The sequence below is a fragment of the Taeniopygia guttata genome, chromosome 1, assembly GCF_048771995.1.
Source record: "Taeniopygia guttata chromosome 1, bTaeGut7.mat, whole genome shotgun sequence".
NCBI classification, from domain to species: domain Eukaryota; kingdom Metazoa; phylum Chordata; class Aves; order Passeriformes; family Estrildidae; genus Taeniopygia; species Taeniopygia guttata.
Window position 1 is genome coordinate 114867734 of NC_133024.1, and position 19211 is coordinate 114886944.

The 19211-nt window shown below is 49.7% G+C and overlaps 2 protein-coding genes across 18 annotated transcripts in view; one reads left to right on the top strand and one right to left on the bottom strand.

Moving 5' to 3' along the window:
* GART (phosphoribosylglycinamide formyltransferase, phosphoribosylglycinamide synthetase, phosphoribosylaminoimidazole synthetase) overlaps positions 1 to 396 on the bottom strand; it is a 38292-nt gene extending 37896 nt beyond the window's left edge. For all 14 annotated transcript variants that reach the window (XM_072936125.1, XM_030287504.4, XM_072936118.1 and 11 more), the window contains exon 1: positions 171 to 396. The gene's annotated coding sequence lies outside the window, so the exon portion shown is untranslated. The remainder of the gene's footprint in view (positions 1 to 170) is intronic.
* Positions 397 to 2150: 1754 nt separating this feature from the next.
* Positions 2151 to 19211, top strand: part of SON (SON DNA and RNA binding protein) — a 37277-nt gene continuing 20216 nt past the window's right edge. Inside the window, exons 1-3 of one of the 4 annotated variants that reach the window (XM_030287305.4) lie at positions 2151 to 2485; positions 3824 to 3987; positions 8944 to 18234. In XM_030287305.4, coding sequence (XP_030143165.4) covers positions 2433 to 2485; positions 3824 to 3987; positions 8944 to 18234 — 9508 coding nt within the window. In that variant the 5' untranslated portion in view covers positions 2151 to 2432. Of the gene's footprint in view, positions 2486 to 2571; positions 3172 to 3823; positions 3988 to 8943; positions 18235 to 19211 lie in introns of those variants that run through there. The other 3 variants (XR_012058398.1, XM_030287316.4, XM_030287311.4) reach the window with 3 other exon arrangements.

Sequence of the window (19211 nt, forward strand, 5' to 3'; positions counted from 1 at the left end):
GAGGGAGCGCCCCGCCATTTTGCGGATAGGCGCACACGGCCGCGGGCCGCCCCCCGCGCCCCGAGCCCGGCGGGGGCAGCGGCAGCGCCGGGACACCGGGAGCTCCGGGACACCGGCAGCCGCACACCCGAGCGAGCCGCGGCCGCCGGCAGCGCGGCTCGGTGACTTACTGTGCTCCAGAGAGGACTCGAGGGTGGGAGAAAATCTTCCGGAAATACCGCAAAGCGAGCACCGCGCAGGGAGGAGCGACGGAAATCTGTGGGCTATGTCTCGATGGGGGTATCCGAGTTTCCTTTAGCACAGACATCCCGCAAGTCTAGGGCGGGTGGGGAAGGGAGAGAGGAGACCGAAAGACCTTAGGGATGCGTAGGTTGTTTTTACTTTATCCATCGCCTCAGGGGCTGAGGGGGGCGGTCTGTGAGGGCTGTGCAAAGGTGGATTTTATCTCTACATCCCTTGAAATACCACATAGGAGCAACTCAGTTTGTCCCACATTTGAACTTCTTGCTTTATGAAACCAAAGAGTATTGGGCAACGTTTAGTCTAATTTAGCATTACAGTTGTGCTACAATACTGTTTCTTGCCCTGATTTTTAAAAGTGTTTTCTTTTTTGAAAGTTTTAAAGTTCTCATAAAACTTCTTTAGCCTTCTGATAATGTTTACATATTTGAGAGTTGAAGTTCCTACACAATTTCATGCATAAATAGAATAGTTTATGTATTTGTGGGTGGAGAGAAATGACTGATTGATCTTTAGACCAGTGTGGTTGGAAAGGTAGTAATTCCATCCTCCAATCCAAAACAGTCACCTTTGGAATTCTATAAATACCACATGTTTGAATAAAACTAGCGCTTTTTCTCTTTTGAACTTACCGAGCTTCTGTGTACTCATTTTGTCTCCAATAGGGACAATTGTTAATTAAAACAAGATTTGATCCACAGTTTTTCTCCCTTCAAGAGCTATAATGTGAGAACATCACTGGTTTTTGTAAAATATCTTAGGAAATAAGGTTTAATGTTATTTTTTGCATATTTAAGCACACCCCAGACCAGACTCCTGCTTTGAAAGGGAAGAGTTGCACGAATAAATGCTCTAAGTAGTATTGATGATAGTAGCAGAACTACTATTAGTAATGTCATACTAATGTCATACTAATGTTACTAACTGAGCAGTACCAGCAACAATCACTGGTCTTGATGAAAGTAAAATATTTAATTAATCTGAAAACCATTTGACAGTGAAACTGAATAAAAGTGTTTAAATAAAGGGAGTTTATTCAGCAAGCAGAGATGGAGAGAGCAAGAACAATTATTTTCCGGTAGGGCTGTGGATCCTCATGTGTACGAGGAATGACTTTCTGTAATTATCACATTTGTTTTCTTCTGTGGAGTCAGAGGGAAACATTCAGCACACACTAAAGTCCTTCTCTGGCCTTTTTGGGGCACCTTTTTTCATGTTTTTGACATGCCTGGTTGAGACAAGGCCATTTGCATCAGCTGAACCTAAATATATCTGAAATTGTTCAACTGAAACATTTTCAGTCTTTATTTTGATATCAAAAATTACATTGTGTTCTACCAGTAAATCTAACATATATATTAATGTGTGCATGGCATGAACAAGTAAAAGGACTTCTTAAGTGTAACTACTTTATATTTTAAGTGGAATAAAGCAAGCATGACAAAAACGTAAGCAAATTGATCCAAGTCAGTGATTGATTTTTTTTTTTCTCCAGTGTCAGTATTAAGGCACATCTGCAGGACAGTAAAGAATGATGCTGCTTTTAAGGGGTCTTTCAAGTGATTATGAAACTATTGACGGTGAAAATTTTTACACCCTAGCAGTAATTAAACAGTTTTACTTGGGGATGCCACTCACTAGATCAGGTTTGGAGGTATTTTAAATTTATTTCAGGCCAACTAACTCCTCTAAGTTACTGCTACAGAAACTGTGGTGGGGGGGATAGTCTTCGATAGGATTTTTCGTTTTTACAGCCTGTTTGAACACCCATATGATTAAATTTTGATTTGATTAGAGCATCAGGGGCAGCAATGAAGGGGTCCCTAATGCGGCTGTACTCTGGACAAACTCATTTCGGTGCATTCCACCACCGCCAGAAAATCTCCGACTTCCCAGGCGGGCAAAAGGCGCACTTTATTTACCCACCTCCCTTCGGTTCCCCCCCTTTGTTCCTTTAATTTTCGCGGCCCCGCTGCCAGCCCCCGGAGCACATGTGCGTGTCACCGCCGGGCGGAGGGGGAGGGAGGGAGCGCGGGCGGGCGCCTCTCGCATGGAGCCGGGGCTGAGGGCCCCGTGGTGATGCAGCAGCGGCAGCGGCAGCAGCACCGCCCGTGTGCGGGCAGATCCCCCTGAGAGCCGCCGCCCGCCCGCCTGGAGCACACGCGGGGCTCGGCCCCGCTCCATGGGCACCGATGGAATCTCTCCCGATCGCAGCCGCGCCTCAGCCCGCCATGGCCTCGGCCGGGTAAGCAGCGGCCGCCGCGGGGACTCCGGCGGCGCCGGGGAAGGCTGTGCGGGAGCGCGGGGGACGGGACCGGCGGTGGTGGACACCGCGGTGCTTTCCCTGCCCTCGGCGGGGCCGCGGGGGCTCGGACGCGGCGTACGGGACGCCAGAGGGGCCGCGAGTGGCGGCGGCGGGGCGGTGTGTCTGTGTGGGGAAGGGTCTGGGCGAGGCGGCGGTGTGGGCGCGGAGCGCCGAGGACTGGTTTAGTGCTTTCATCGGGGGACGGGGACACGCTCGGGGCGGCTTTGCCGGTGGTGGCGGCGGCGGGCGCGGAGCGCGGGGGGGCGGCGGGAGCGCCACAACATGGCGGCGGCGGCTGAGGGGACACGAGACCTTCCTCCCCCCCCCCGCGGAACCCGCCGCTGCTCTATGGCCCATGCGCCGCGCTAGAGCGGCCGTTCGCAGCCACACGCCGCCTCGGCCAATGGCGAGAGGGCTTACAGAAGACGCAGCCAATCGCGACGGGGCTTACAGCGAGGACGTCAGCGCGCGCCCGGGGCCGCGGTGCGCTGTGGGATACTGGAGGCCTCGCGTCGGGGCAGGAAGGAAGGGGGGGGTGTCATGGCGACGAATATCGAGGAGATCCTTCGGTCCTTTGTGGTCAGCAAATTCCGGGAGATCCAGGAGGAGCAGCAGCAGCACGGCGGGTAACGGGGCGGTGGGGAGCGGCGGGGAAGGGCGCGGGGCGGAAAGAGATGGGCCGCGGCCTGAGGGTCGTGTCGGCGGCAACATGGCGGGGCCGGGGGGGTCGCGGCCGTGCGGGCGCCCTGAGGGACGCACGGCCCGGGGGCCGGGAGAAAACGGTGGTGGGACGCGACCACTCGCTCTCTTCTCGGTTTCGGTGCTGTCTTCCCGTAGGGACAGGCGCCTGTATGGTGTGTCTGATTTACGGCTAAATTTGCCGAGTTTTTTCTCGTAAAAGAAGGAAAACCTTGGAAAGAGCAAGGAAAAGCTGGAAGAGAGCGCATTATGTGTATTTATTTTGTGGAGGAAACCCCTATAAGGTCGTACGAGCACGGGGCATGTGGCACATTCCAGAATGTGTTTTTTTTTTTTCTTTGCGTCTCAACCTCAGCAGTCGCAGAGTGTCGGGGCTAAATAAGTGAGAATTAATCCAAAGGCAGATTTTCCCTAAGAGCACGCCCTTTTCAGGAGGCTTGAATACTGGTCTGAAGAGTCGGGTATAATAAATGTATGTAAACGATAAAAAAATGCTCGAAAAAGGGCTTAAAACCGCTTGTATTAAATTGATTTTTTAAATTATTTTTTTGTTGTTGTTTTTTTTTCCCCTTTGGTTAGTGCAAATGTGGAAGGCCAGCCCAATGGTGACACGATCCCAGCTGAGCAAGCCGGGCCTTCCGAAGCCTCTGGAGCTGCTGGGAGTTGTCAGAGTGATCAGATAGTGCAGAAAATAGAGGAAGTGCTCTCCGGAGCCCTCGGGACAGAGCTGCAGTGCAACCCAGGTAATAAAACTCCCTCTGGCAAATCTGTTCTTGGTAAGAGGGCTGTGACTGTGCCTAAAATCAAATCAATTTCATAGAGATGAAAATGTGCTTCCTGGAGCTGCTCCTCTGGCAAGTTGTGTGTTTGTTGTGAATTGTTAAATATTTTCTCTGCTTGATTTTACATCCAGAAGTGGCCAGAGAAAGAAATAATTTAAAAATTGAGCTGGTTATATGTAAGCATTGCTATGGGGAGAAGTTGGAGTTTTTTCTTTCCAGTTCTGAAAGAGATAAATATTTTCCATATGTGTATATATACATTTCTATAAATTCTGAATTATTTTATATATATCTACTCCAGGGTCACTGAAGTTTTCTTAATGCCAAAGCTGATGCTGATAGAAGCAGTTTCTGCTTTGGGTTGGTTTTCAAGATTATTTTGAAAGAATATTTATTACAAAACAGATCTGTGATGAACTACTGTTCAGTCAAAAGATTATTTTCTTTTTTTAAAGTGTAGATATTTATATTGCAGGCTTGCAAAGGGATTTTTATGTGCCTGTCTCAGATCTTCAGTAAATTACTAGATTTTTTAAGGCTAAAAAGTCACATCTGAGTATTTCCTCTTGTGGGATTGGTCCTTGCTGTAAAATTTCTGGCTGTGGAGGGTTGGTGAGCTGCTGAAGGCTGTAATTACTGCATTTCCCATTTTTGGGAATTCAGACACAGGTGGCTGCAGTGCTGGGTGAGTACAGTTCCAGAGGCAGCACAGAAAAGCAGAGATTCTGCGGCAGGATTTTGGGATTGCTCTGGGGCTTTTTGCTCAGTGGTTTGTGTACTTTGAGCATTTTCAAGTTTTTAATTTATGCTCTGTGAGCAGCACTTCAGGCTGACATGGGGAGGTTTGGATAGGTTCTTGGTAGGTTGGTGGTTTTTGTTGGGTTTGTTTGGTGATGTGATTTTTATTTTTTGTTTCTCTTGCGTGGAGGACTGAGGCAAGGTCACATGGTAATAAAGAAGTGAGAGTTGTTAACTTGGAAGTTAATAAACTTTCCTGTGGCAAATGTTCCCACGGTCCATCTCGAAAAAGGAGTTGGCAAGAGGCATTATCTGATTATCTGAATCTAATTAATTATCTTTGCAGAAAAGTTCATTTTATAGAACCCCAGAATATCCTCAGCTGGAGGGACCCCCAGGGATCCCCCAGTGCCAGACCCCCACCAGCCCCAGCCTGGGCATCCCTGGCAGCGCTGGCCAAAGGCTCCTGCAGCTCTGGCAGCCTCGGGGCCGTGCCCATTCCCTGGGCAGTGCCAGCACCTCTGGGGAAGAGCCTTTCCCTGGTTCCAGCCTGAGCTGCCCTGGCCCAGCCCCAGGCGCTCCCTGGTGCTGTCCCTGGCCCAGAGCAGAGCTCGGAGCTGTCCCTGCGCTGCCCCTCGGGAGGAGCTGCAGCCCCGGGGAGCTCTGACCTCAGGCTGCTCCAGGCTGAGCTGCCCCAGGGACCTCGGGGGGACCTTCCCCACCTCGTGTCCCTCCTGGTTGCCAGGGCACTGCGTACTCAGCTCCAGCTGGCCATGGACCAGGACCCCCAGGGCCCTTCCCACAGCCAGGATTGCCCAGTCCAGCAGCTCCCCTGTTAAACTCCCCACGGATGGGGATTGCCAATCTCTGTGATTTGTTGAGGTCTTTCTGCAGGGCTTCTCTGCCCTCAAGAGGACCAACAGCTCCTCCCCGTTTATTGTCCTCAGCAGACTAATTATCCCTTTGAGTCTTGTGTCCAGGTTGTTAGTGAACTGGGCGGAGAATGGAGCCCTGCAGAACCCCACTAGTGACTGGTGTCTGCCCCATGTCGCCCCAGTCACTGCCAACATTGGTTGCTCACCCACTGAGTAACGCAGTTCTCCAGCTGTGGGCTGGACATTTTGTCCATAAATTTGACTCTGCTTCACTCAATGCATTCACAGCAGTGTTGGTGCAAAAACTATTTCTAAGTTGCTTATCCCGTAAATATGTATCTGGTGTACTTGTTGTGGAATCCCAAGTCACATTCATTTAACAGTGGTGTAAGTACCAAATGCTTTTGCAAGATTTTGGAGACTGGAAAATAGTGAGCTTTGGGATCGCGGATTCTGATTGGAGGGTCTGTGTTGCTGCCCTGGCCTGTATAAATACAGTCATTGAAAGGAACATGTAAACAGACTCCAACATACAGCTCATATTTCAGCAGAAATCCCAGCAAATTGCCTTTAACATAAAGTGCCTTTCCCCTGAAAACATGGCACTAGGGCTCCAGAAGGGCAAGAACCTAACAAAGGTTAAATCCAGAGGGAGGTGAGGTACAGAATTAAAAGGTGGTGATGGAAACCCCGGACTCCCTCTTTCCCTTCCCCATCAGTGATTTGCTTGTCCCCAGAGTCATCTGATTTTGTTACTTTACTGGTGGAAGCAAACACTCAAACACTCTCAGAGGACCATGCAGCTTTGCGGCTGCAGTCCTGCCTGTCCCAGCAGCTGTTCCTCCTGCAGTGCCTTAAATTTGGTTGTGGATTGGGGACATAAATGCTCTTTTCCTGAACTTGTTAGACCCTAGTGAGTAACTTGGTCAGTAAATACCCAGGGCATTTCTAACACAACAGCAACACTGGACTCACTGGGGGGGGTTAAAACACAGCAGGGGAGAGTGGCTGCTCAGGTCTTGTAGCATAAATCCCCACTTTGGTAATTTGTTTGGAAAATGGAAATTTTTGTTTATCTTCCATGTGCAGTGCTGGGAGTTTGAAAGCACATTCCCAGCCTCCTGTTAGAATGTGCTGCCCCACTGAATGTGGGTGGAGGGACATCCAGCCCATCTGCCCTGCTCAGGTGAGAGCCCACCTGCAGAGCTGCCCCAGCCCTGCCCCAGCACAGGAGGAGCTGGAGCTGCTGCAGAGAGCCCAGAGGAGGCTCCAGGATGAGCAGAGGGATGGAGCAGCTCTGCTGGGAGGAAAGGCTGGCACAGCTGGGATTGTTCCCCTGCACAGGAGAAGCTTTGGGCTGAGCTCAGGGTGGCCTTGCAGGGCCTGGAGGAGCCCCAGGAAACCTGGAGAGAGACAATTTCCAGGGCATGGAGGGACAGGACACAAGGGAGTCATAAAGTGGTTTGGATTGGAAGAGGACCTTGTATTTTGTTCCAAACCCTCTGACATGAGCAGGGTCACCTTCCACTATCCGGGGTTATTCCAAAGCCTGTCAAGTCTGGCCTTGAACACCTCCAGGGATAGGACAGCTTTCCTGGGCAACCTGTGCCAGGGCATCACCTCCCTCACAGGGCAGAATTTTTTCCTAAGATCTAATCTAACCCTAATTTCCCTAGTTTTGAACCCACTGTTCCTTTTCCTGTCACTCCAGGCTCTTGTCAACAGTCTTGCACCACCTTTACTGTACTGGAGGGTCATGGTTAGGTCACCTGAAGTCTCTCCAGGCTTAACAATCCATGTTGTGCCAGCCTTTCCTCCCAGCAGAGCTGCTCCATCCCTCTGCTCATCCTGGAGCCTCCTCTGGGCTCTCTGCAGCAGCTCCAGCTCCTCCCTGAGCTGGGCTCAGGGCTGGGGCAGCTCTGCAGGTGGGCTCCCACCTGTGGGGCACAGGGGCACAATCCCAGTCCCAATCCCAATCCTGATCCCCAGCTGGGACTCAGCCCAGGGCACGGGGGGCTCTGGGCTGGGGCAGGTCCAGCTCTCCCAGGGCTGCTCCATCTGCTCTTCCCAGCCTGGATTGATCCCAGGGGTTGTCCCAACCCAAGTGCAGCCTCTGGCCTTGTTAAACCTCAGCAGATTCCCATGGGGCCCTTCTGGAGCTGGTCCAGATCCCTCTGGATGGCCTCATCCTTTAGAGGTGTCACCTGCACCTGCAGCTTGGTGTCACCTGCAAACCTGCTGAGGGTGCTTGGTGTCACCTGCAAACCTGCTGATCCTCCTGTCATTAATTAAGATATTAAGTAACACTGATTCATTAACAAAGCTATTAAGTAACATTGGTCTCAATATGGACTCCTGAGGGCCACCACGGGTCACCGATATCCGTCAGGACTTAAGACTTTTGACCACTGTCCTCTGGATGTGACCATCCAAACAACTGCTAATGCACCTGACAGTGCACCTGTCAAAGTCTTCATTCCAGTTTGAAGAGAAGAATGTTGTGTGGGCACTGGGTCAAATACATTACAGAAGCCCAGATAAATGCCATGTGTAGCTCTTCCCTTACCCACTGATGTGGTCAGTCCACCACAGGTGGTCAGACAGGATTTTCCCTTTGTGAAGCCATGCTGGTTGTTTCAAATCACTTCCCTGTCCTCCATGTGCTTTAGCAGAGCTTCTAGGAGGATCTGTTCCATGATCTTTCCAGCACAGAGAGGTGTGACTGACAGGGTGGTAATTCCTGGAATCATCCTCTATTTCCTTCTTCAGGGCAATGGCATTTCATTGCCATAGGGCAAGGTTAGATCATGCATTAGGAGAAGAGTCTTCCTGATTAGAGTGGGCAGGCCCTGGCACAGGGTGCCCAGAGCAGCTGGGGCTGCCCCTGGATCCCTGGCAGTGCCCAAGGCCAGGTTGGACACTGGGGCTGGAGCAGCCTGGGACAGTGGGAGATGTCCCTGCCCACAGCAGGGAGTGGAACAAGATGAGCTTTCAGGTCCCTCCCAACCTAAACTGTTCCATGACTATGATACTACTTGGAAAGAGCTGGGTTCCCTCTGGACTTCTGAGCTGACAAGATTTGTGTAATTTTTTGAAAGAAGTGTTGTTTAAAGTAACTCTGAGAGGAAGGAAAGAGACCTGGAAAAGACGTGTGTGTTGCTTGTGTGTGGTAGTTCAGTGAATTGGGCATGATTTGCAACTTTAATTGTTTTGTACCTCTGTCCATGTACTTCACAACTACTCTGAAATAATTTTTTGTATGCAGTCTTACAAATGTTTACAAGGTAAATGTCATTTTTTCTAGATGTAGACAAAAATACTGTGAAAAATAGTACTCAGTCTACGAAAAGGAGCTCTACTGGTGAAGATGAAATTCCTAGGAAAAAAGCAAAGAAAAACAAGAAGCACAAAAGCAAGAAGAAGAAGAAAAAGAAGAAGAAAAGAAAGAAAGAGAAAAAGCATAAAAAGCAACCAAAGGAATCCAAGTTGAGTGCACGTCCTGGAGAACCTGCAGGCGTGCAGACGGCCCCTCTCTTGGTGCCAGAGCAGAGCAGCTCCCAACTGAATGTACAGCATGGAGTGCTTGCAGATGCAAACCTGGCTGGCCACGTGCAGCCAGAACTGTGCTCAAAACCAGCTGAGGGGCTTGATAATCAAGCTTTAGGACTTGTTTCTCATTCAGTGACTGATTCTCAGCAAACTGCAGAAAATCTTGGAAGTGTGGAGGGGACTTTGTGTGCAGCAAATCCTCCATTTAATTTAGAAAGCATCCAGTCTAATATAGCAGAAAATACTAGTATAGCTCAAACTAGAATTTGCACTAGTGAAGAACAAATTCAACAATCTCATGAAAATATTTATCCTGTAGCTGTTAATGCCAGTGTTGTTGATACTGGAATTTATACTTGTTCCAGCATCCCATCTGGAATTGTCAGTAAATTGGAGATTCAGAAAGATTCAGTAGAAGCACTAGGAGGTACAGAAGTTACTCTGAAATCTCAAGGCATTGGGGAAGTAAAAGCATCAGATGCAGCTCTTGAGCCTGAGACCATGGAGGTGTTGACTTACTCTGAAGCATCTCATCAGTCTGTGTCTCAGAGGGCAGCACAGGGATTGGACACAGCTTCAGAATCTGTTTCCTTGGCAAGTGATGTGACAACAACCCCTACACCTGCAAATTGGGCACATCCAAGTGCTGTGGCTGGGCAAGAAGTGAAAATTCCAGAAACAACTGAAAAATCTCTGCACATGGGAAATGTGAGAAGTGTGGAGAGACCCTTGGAGCTGGGGGGTGCGAGCAGAACTTCGGAGCCATCCCTGCAGCCCTCAGTTATATCTGGGAGTTTGAGCATGATGCAGGGCAGTCCCATGGAGGCTTCCAGTGTTCTGAAAGCAGGTGTACCTTTGCAACATCCTTTGACAGTATCTGCAGCCACCCCTGTGACCCATGTGGAAATAAGTGCCAAAACACCTCCAGGACCAGGAGCTGTTACAAAAATGAAGGATACGGAACCAGCTATGGGAAGTGTGAAAGCTTTAGAAACAACCATGGAACCTGTGAGTGTTGTAGCAAAGGATGTCAGAGCAGCTCATGAAAGTCTGCAAGGCAAAAGTGTGGAAGGTACCACTGGTTCTGCAACAGCACTGGGTGCATCAGGAATGTTCCTACAACATGGCGTCTTGGCAGAAACAAGGAGTGTAGACAGAACCCAGGGATCTGCACTTCCAGCAGGACTGACGGGTATGAACATTGTTGCAGAGGCAAAAGGATTAGGAACAACTTCAGAACCCGCAGCAGTTGTACAGACCTTTGTTCCCCAAACAGCTCCAGAAGTCCAGATGGCAGAGGGTTTTAGGAGTCCACAAGCAAGAGATTCAGAAGGTACTTCATTGCTGAGAGAATCAAGACCTGAGAGTGAATCACATGTGAGAGGTTTGGCAGCTTCCCTGTCTTTGCAGAAGGAAAACACACAAGGTGCAGGAGGAGTCCTGACACCAGCAGCTGTGGTGGAAGCAAAAACTTTTACAACAGCTTCGATGTCCTTACAAGTAGAAGGTGTGAAAGCTTCAGAAGAAGCTATGCATTGTGGGACTGTTACAAGTCCAAGACTTCCTGCCTTAGAAAGGACTCCTGAACCTGTGGTTGCAAGTGACAGCGTGAAACCAGTGAGAGAGGCTGAGGCCTCAGCAGGGGTGATGCCATGGCAAGCCACAGCAGAGAGAGAACCTCTCCATGCAAGCCAAACAGAGAGTTCCATCATTGCCCAATCGCAGCTCATGACACACACCAGGCCCTCACAACCTGAGGTGCTGAGGAAGAGAAAGGATTCAGAGCACATCCCAGAAGCAGAGACAAGGAGCAGAGAAGCAATCCTGGGAACTGTGCAGACCTCAGAAACCAGTTCAGAATCTATTCAGGAACAAATAGTAGGTCATTCAGCAGCTGTATTGGAGTCTTTGCCCAGAGTGGAAGAAAACAGAATGGCATCAGGAGTACTGACAGAATTGCCAGATATGCAAACTCAGGGATCTGCTGTAGAACATGAAATGGCAGCAAGGAGGACCAGCGCACAAGGAAATGAGCTCTTGGAAATGGAGAAAGCAAAATATCTGGAGCCAGCATCAGAAGCTGGAGGAATGAGGTGGCCGGAGAGCATGAAAGAGTCTGCAACAGTAGAGGTGAAAGGTTCTGAAACAGGTGAAGGGCCTGAGGTACCCGTGGGTGATGCTTCAGCAGCTGTTCCAGAAAACTTGCATGCTGAAAAGCAACAAGATCTTCAAGTAGAACCTGCTACAGAATGGAAGAGTTCAGAAGAGACTCCAGAAATCCTGGGTGCTTCTGAAGCAGTTCCAAAGACAGGGGATGTGAAAGGCCTGGAAACCACACTGGAGCATGAAGTGACAGCTGAGGTACAATATGTAGAAGGAGCACAGAGTCAACAGGTGGAGGATATGGTAATTGAGAAGAAAGATGCAGAGCAGACTCAAACATCTGAGCCTTTAGTAGCAGAAACAGTTTTTAGTTCTTCACATGCAGCAGAGGATGAAGTTTCAGCAGAGACTCCTGTAGCAGAAACACGAGATTTGGAAACAGCACCTCAGACTGATGTAGAGCTGAAAGATGGAGAAGCAGCTGTAGGGTTGGAGGCAGAGACAAAAGATTTGGAAGCAGCTCCAGTACCTGAGACTGATACAGAAGCAGGTCCAGAACCTATAGAGGAAGGCCAGTTGGAAGACACTCCAGAGGCTGAGGATATCAAAGAAGCAACTCCTGAAGAGGACTCGGAGAAAAGAGACTCGGAAACATCCGATGTTCAACCTGATGTGGCGGCACGAATGAAGGAGACTCTCATGAGGCTTGAGAATGTTATTGAAAAAAGTAGTCATAGAACCAGTGAGAAAAAACATGATTCAAAGAAACAGAAAAGGAGCCGTTCCAAGTCTCAGTCCAGGTCTAGGAAGCGGAAGAAAAAATCAAGATCACGTTCTACTTCCAGGCGTTTGACCTCTAAAAGAGCACGTTCTAGGAGCAGAAATTATTCAGTTTCCAGAAAAAAGCATTCCAAATCTAGGTCCCGATCTGTGGAGAAGAGAGAAAGAATGTCTTCCCGGCGGTCCAGGCGTAGACGTTCTAGGTCATCTGACCGTTACAGGTCTAAGTCCAGATCAGCAGAAAAGAGATTGTCCAGACGGAGACGCTCCAGGTCGTCTGACCACTACAGGTCTAAATCCAGGTCAGTGGAGAAGCGACTGTCCTCCCGAAGGTCCAGACGCAGACGCTCCAGATCATCTGACCGCTACAGATCCAAGTCCAGGTCAGTGGAAAAGCGACTGTCCTCCCGAAGGTCTGGGCGCAGACGTTCCAGGTCTTCTGACCGCTACAGGTCTAAGTCACGGTCAGTGGAGAAGCGACTGTCCTCCCGAAGATCCGGGCGCAGACGTTCCAGGTCTTCTGACCGCTACAGATCCAAGTCCAGGTCAGTGGAGAAGCGGTTGTCCTCCCGAAGGTCCGGGCGCAGACGTTCCAGGTCTTCTGATCGCTACAGATCCAAGTCCAGGTCGGTGGAGAAGCGGCTGTCCTCCCGAAGGTCTGGGCGCAGACGCTCCAGGTCGTCCGACCGCTACAGGTCTAAGTCACGGTCAGCAGAAAAGAGGTTGTCCTCCTGGCGATCCCGCCGCAGACATTCCAGGTCTTCTGACCGCTCAAAATCTAGATCCAGATCTTCAGAAAAGGGCGGAGGCAAAGAATACTCCTGGAGGTTCAGACATCGGTCTGGTTCCTCTGATCGTTCAAAATCCAGGTCAAGATCTGTTGAGAAAAGAGGTCGGAAGGCATCTGTACGGAGGTCCAAACGTCAGCGCTCAAAGTCCTCAGATGGCTACAAGTCTCGATCCCGGTCAGTAGAAAAAAGGGATCGAAAGCAATCATCGCGGAAGTCTAAACGTCAGCGCTCCAAGTCCTCTGACCGCTACAAGTCTAGATCCAAATCAGTGGAAAAAAAGAAGGAATCCTCACGAAAATCCAAGCGTCGACGCTCAAAATCTTCTGAACGTTACAAGTCTAGGTCTAGGTCTGTTGAAAAAAAGCGCAAGGAGTCTTCAAAAAAATCCAAACGGAAGCGTTCCAAGTCCTCTGACAGTGTAAAGTCAAGGTCCAAATCTGTAGAAAAAAAAGACAAGTTATCCTCAGCAAAGTCCAGTAGCAAGCATGTGGAGTCTTCTGAACTTCAGGAGTCAGCCAAAGGTCTTGATAAAGATGTTCCTCAGTCTTCTTTTGAAAGTGAAGGTAAATCCTCTAATGGTCCCACATCAGTAGCTTTGTCTGATGAAGGAGTAAATGGCCCAGTGCTGCCACCGTCATTTGGAAGTGGATTATCCCAAACTTCAGAGAATCTTGAGGAAGGCTCCTCATCTGTTGAAAAAGCAGCAGATCTGCAGCATCCTGCCATGTCTGAATGTGATACCTCCAAAACCCCAGATGACCAGGAATTGAGATCCACATCTGTGGAAAAACCGCAGGATTCAGAGCTGTCTATGGCATCTGAAAATGGATCAACTGAAAAAGCAGCAACTCTGGAGTCTTCATTGCTACCTGAACTTCCATACTCCACATCCAAGTCAAGATCCTCATCTGTTGAAAATAGAGGGGATCTAGAAACTTCTTCAGTAGCAGAATTTCATGTCTCTGCATCGCATGAAGATGAGTCCAGAACTGCACCTCTCAAAGAAGTAGAAGGTCCAGAGCTTCCTCCAGCACTTAAAAGAAGCATGCAAATCCAGTCATCTTCTCTCCTGTCTGAAGGTGAGGTCTCCAACTTCTCTGATGGTCATGAATCACAGCATATCCCTGGTGAACACAAAGAGCTTTCACAGGTTCTGCAAGTACCTGAACGTGAGTCTTCCCAGCTGGCTGACAGCCCTGGAGCAGTGGAAGCTCAGAGGCCTTTCCTGCCACCTGAAATGATTCGCCCTGTGATCCCTGATGGCTGTGAGTCAGTCCAGATGCAGGAGCCTTCTCTGGCTTCTGACGGTGGACACTTCATATCTCCTGATGGACATGGATCAGGATCCAGCTTCGCTGCACCAATAGAGGAGCATCCACTCTCTGTAGATGAACCCTTTAAGTCACCACATGGAAATGAACAAAGATTTTTATCTGTTGAAAAAGTCAAGACTCCAGATGTTTCCCTGACATCTGTGTGTGGTTCTGTTGAGGTGTCTGGTGACGTCATTTCAGTGTCTTCTTTTGAAGTTTGTGAGTCCAGATCTTCTGTTGACAAAGCTTTAGATGGTCCAACGTTTCCACAAGTGCTTGAGGTTGACTGCTCCAGATCTTCAGAAATGCATGAATCGAGATACCTAACTGGAAAAATAGATGGTGCAGGATCTTTGGTGATGTCTAAAAGTGGGATTCCCATATGCCATGATGGCCACAAAGCAAAGTACAATTCCTTTGAGCAAACAGAAAGTGCAGAACTGTCAGCGGCATCTGAGCTCCGGTGTTCCATCTTACCTGAAAGCTATAAATTGACATCTGCTGCAGTTGAAAAAGTGGAGATCCAGAAACATTCCCTCTCACTGGAAAGTGGCTTCTCCATGTCTGCTGATGGCTGTGAATCAGTGGGCACACCTGAAAAACTACAGCCCCCAGTGACTGCTGTGACATCGGAAGATGGGATTGTGCTGTTGCCCGACAGTCATGAGGTGAGACCCGTCCCTGCGGAGAAACCAGAAATGCTGAATTCATCCGAAGTGAAACACCTGGCATCCCCTGATGGCTACAAGCTGAGATCTGCCTACAGTGAAGAAGTGCAGGTGCAGGAGCCCTTTCTGATACAGGAAAGCAGGTGTTCTGTTGCTTCCGATGGTCATGAGTTGGCATCCACCACTTTTGAAAGAGCTGAGGAGCCTTCTCAAGTGTCTGAAAATGAGTACACAATAGGGCTTGATGGCCCAGAGTTCACATCAACCCCTGCTGAAAAAACAGAACTGCGGAAGCTTTATCAGATGCCTGAAGAAAGATGTCTGGAGTCCATCGACAGCCAGGACCTGCAGTCACTGTCTGCTGAAGAGACACAGGTACAGCAGCCTGCTCTGGTGTCTGAAAATGCTGTGTCCTGGGTGGGCCAGGAGTTGAGGTCCAGCTCTCCTGAGAAGGCAGAGATGCAGGAGGAGGCTGTGGTTCCTGACAGTGCTGTGTCTTGTAAAGATCACATCTTGCCCTTGGCTGGAAAACCAGAAGTGGAGGAGTGTTCTCTGCTGCCTGAAAATGAATACAGTGAGTCTCCTGAGGTCCAGGAGGTAATAGCCAGCCCCGCTGAGAAGGAGGTGCGGGAACCTTCTCTGACACCTGGCAGTGAATATTCCATCTTCCATCGAGGCCAAATACTGCAGTCTGGCCCCACTGAAAGCACAGCAGTGCAGGAGCCAGTGCTGGTCCCAGAAAACCAATACACTGCATCTCCCAAGGGGCAGGAGCTGCCCTGTGCTTACCCTGAAAAACCAGAAGTGCAGGAGTGTTCTGTGCTGTCTGAAAACGAGTACGAGGCATCCCCCAAAAGGCATCATTTGAGATCCAGTCCTGTTGAAAAAGAAGAATTGGAGGAACATTCTGAAGCATCTGAAAGTGAAAGTTCAATATCCACTGATAGCCAGGAGTTGCAGCCTGCTGTTGCTGGAAAAACAGAGCGGCAGGAGTTGTCCTTGTCTGAAGGTGAATGTCCCGTGACTCCTGAAGGTCAGGAGCTGCAGTCCAGCCCTGCTGAAAGAGTACTAGCCAAGGAGCCCTGTCTGCCATCTGAACATGCTCTGTCACCTGAAGAGTACGAGTCAAAATTGGGGCATGCTGAGGAAACAGTGGGTGTGGATTCTACTTTGACAGCTGAACGTGACCATCTCTTTTTCGAGAGCCAGGAGGTGAGTTTCACCTCTCTTCCGAAAGCAGATGTGCGGGACCGTTCTCCTACACCTGAAAATGAACGTGGAGCATCTCCCGATGGACAGGAGTTGAGATTCACCACTGTTGAAAGAGTAGATGGTCTTGAACCCTTGACACTGAATGATAGAGCCTCCATGTCCCCTGATGGCAGCAACTTGAATTCCACCGCTGTTGAAAAAATGGATCATGCAATGCCTTCTTTAGTGCCTGAAGGGCGCTCGGTGTCTCCTGATAACTGCAGTGTGGGCCCTGGTGAAGAAATGGGGGATCTGGAGCCCTCTTTGAGATCTGAGCGTAGATACTCCACATCCTCATATCAGGAAGGTCAGGAGCCGAGGTCTCCCATGGAGGAAGAGGGTCTGGAGTCCTCTGTGACTTCGGAACATAGACGATCCCCATCCCCTGAGGGCCATGACCAGAAGTCTATTGCCGATGAAGAAATGGATGATCTGGAGAGGCGTTCCACTTCCCCTGATGAGCACGAGTCAAGATCTAGCATTGGTGAAGAAGCAGAGGATCTGGAGCAGCCTTTGACAACAGAACGTAGGTGCTCTGAGTCCTCTGATGAGCATGAGTCAAGGTCAACCACTGGAGAAGAGGCAGAGGATGCAGAGACCTCCTTGGCAGCTGAAAGAAGAGATTCCGTATCCTCTGATGACCGTGAGTCGAGGTCTGCTGCTGGGGAGGATGTAGAGGATGGGGAGCCCTCCTCAGCAGCTGAACGTAGACACTCCACATCTTCTGATGACCATGAGTCAGGGTCTTCAGCTGATGAAGAAGCAGAGGATGTGACAGCTGAACATCGCTCTGTGTCTCCTGATGGACGTGAGTCAAGGTCAACCGTTGGTGAGGAAGCAGAGGACCAGGAGCTCTCTTTGACAGCTGAGCGTAGACACTCCACATCTTCAGATGAACAGGAGTCAAGGTCTACTGCTGGTGAAGATGCAGAGGATGTGGAGCCCTCCTCGGCAGCTGAACAAAGAGATTCCACCTCATCAGATGAGCAAGAGTCAAGGTCTACTGCTGGTGAAGAAGCTGAGGATGTGGAACCTCTGACAGCTGAACACAGACGTTCTGCATCCCCTGATGGGGCTGAATCAAGGTCTACCACTGCTGAAGAAGAAGGAGAGGATGCAGAGCCCTCCTTGACAGCTGAACAAAGAGAGTCCACATCGTCAGATGAGCATGAGTCAGAGTCTTCCAGTGGTGAAGAGGAGGGAGAGGATGCAGAACCCTCTTTGGCAGACGAGGAGAAGCAGGATTCCATGCCTCTTGAGCAGTCAGAGGAACAGGACTCTTCTTTTGTCCCTGAAAGTAGACGTTCCGAGTCTTCTGAGCGTGAAAAATCCAGATCCAAATCTGTTGATAAAGCATCTGACAAGGAGTCTCCACAGAGATCTGTAAGCAGACACTCAAAGTCTCCTGCTCGCCAGAAGAGTCGATCCACATCTGTGGAAAAAACAGCAGACAAGGAATCCGTGCGGAGGTACAGGCGGAGACGCTCCAGGTCCACGGCTCGCCAGAGGAGCCAGTCAACATCTGTAGAGAAAACAGCAGACAAGGAGTCCTCACGCAGGTCCAGGCGGAGACGCTCCAGGTCTGCTGCTCGCCAGAGGAGCCAGTCCAAGTCTGTGGAGAAAGCAGCAGACAAAGAGTCGTCGCGCAGGTCCAGAAGCCGGCGCTCCAGGTCCTCCCAGCGCAGATCCAAGAGATATGACACAGACTCGCGCTCCAGACGGAATCGCTCCAGGTCAGCCACGCGGAGAAGAGCATCCAGATCTCGGTCCAGCTCGTTGTCTCGTTCCAGGCACAGGAGGAGAAGCAGGTCCAGGTCAGCATCACGACGGCGGCGTTCCTTGTCCAGAGACAGGCGCAAGAGGTCTCAGAGAAACAGATCGAGATCTACTGACAGGAGAAGGAGAAGATCCGACTCGAGAGACCGCAGGATATCGCTCCGATTGCGGAGCAGGAGTCGGACCCCTCTTCGCCAGAGGCGCTCGCGGTCCAGGGGAAGGAGACGGAGCTCCAGCAGGTCCCCGATCCGGCTGCGGCGCTCGCGGTCCTCGGGGAGAAGGCGCTACAGCAGATCCCCTGACCGGCGCAGGTCCAGGTCCTCAGAGTTCTCCAGCAGATCGCCCAAACGTCTTACAGACCTGGGTAAGTGAGCGCTTTATTTTCAGTGGTCCCATGCTGAGGTGGAAGTGGGTGGATTTGCATTGTCCGATTCAGCTCTGGAGCATTCATAAGGGATTTCTTAGAAGTCACTCTGTACATTAGTTTCAGGCAGTGACTTCCAGCGGGAAGTTTTATGTTGGAGAGGAATCAGTGCTGAGCATTTGAATGAAAGCCTCTTTAGAGCCAGTTTTACCTTGCTTCTAAAGCTTTTGTACAAAGGTAGCGTGTTGCAGCCTCAGGGAACATTCTGAATAATAGTAAAGGCCGAGTACTTCAAGTACTTGTATGTAAGAAAATTTAGAATTTCTACTCCTGAGAAAAAAGTCATTCATGTGCCAGTTGGAGAGTCCCAGGCTCTGTTGTCAGCTGTTCCCAGAACTCTGTCTTGCCTCTTTCCCATGGTAAGAACTTAAAGGAAAGAGAGACTTGTTTGTGAAAATACTCCCAGACCCAACAGGTCAGAAAATAAAATCTTAAGAGCTGCATCTTTCCTCTGTGCTTGGAGGAAGAGAGGCTGTGTTATTTCTTGGGTAATGAGTTAATAAAGGGAAAGCTCTGTTAACAATTTTGTACCTAATTGTGTTTTAAGCAAGAGCATGTTTTACTTTCTCAGAGCTTGTTTTTCGGTTTCGTGGTTTTAAGTAGCTTTAGGCTACATCTGGGGAGATGAGACTTCCTCCAGAGGTTTTAGAGCTTTTCAGAGGTAGATAAGGAGGAAACTCCGGACTTTATGATGTGTAGGAAGGACTCAGTATTGCCAAAACAGGAATAAATCAGTGAAGTAAGAGACATCAGAACTGGGGTGGTTGGAGGATGTTGTAGCTGGGCCTGCTATGGGACTGCTGGGTTACATTTGCAGTTTCACTTGCCTTCTGCACAGTCTAAAGCAGCTCAGTACAATTTCAATTTTTTACACAGAACATAAAAAATGCTCAGTCCTCTTGTTTAGTTTGCCAGAA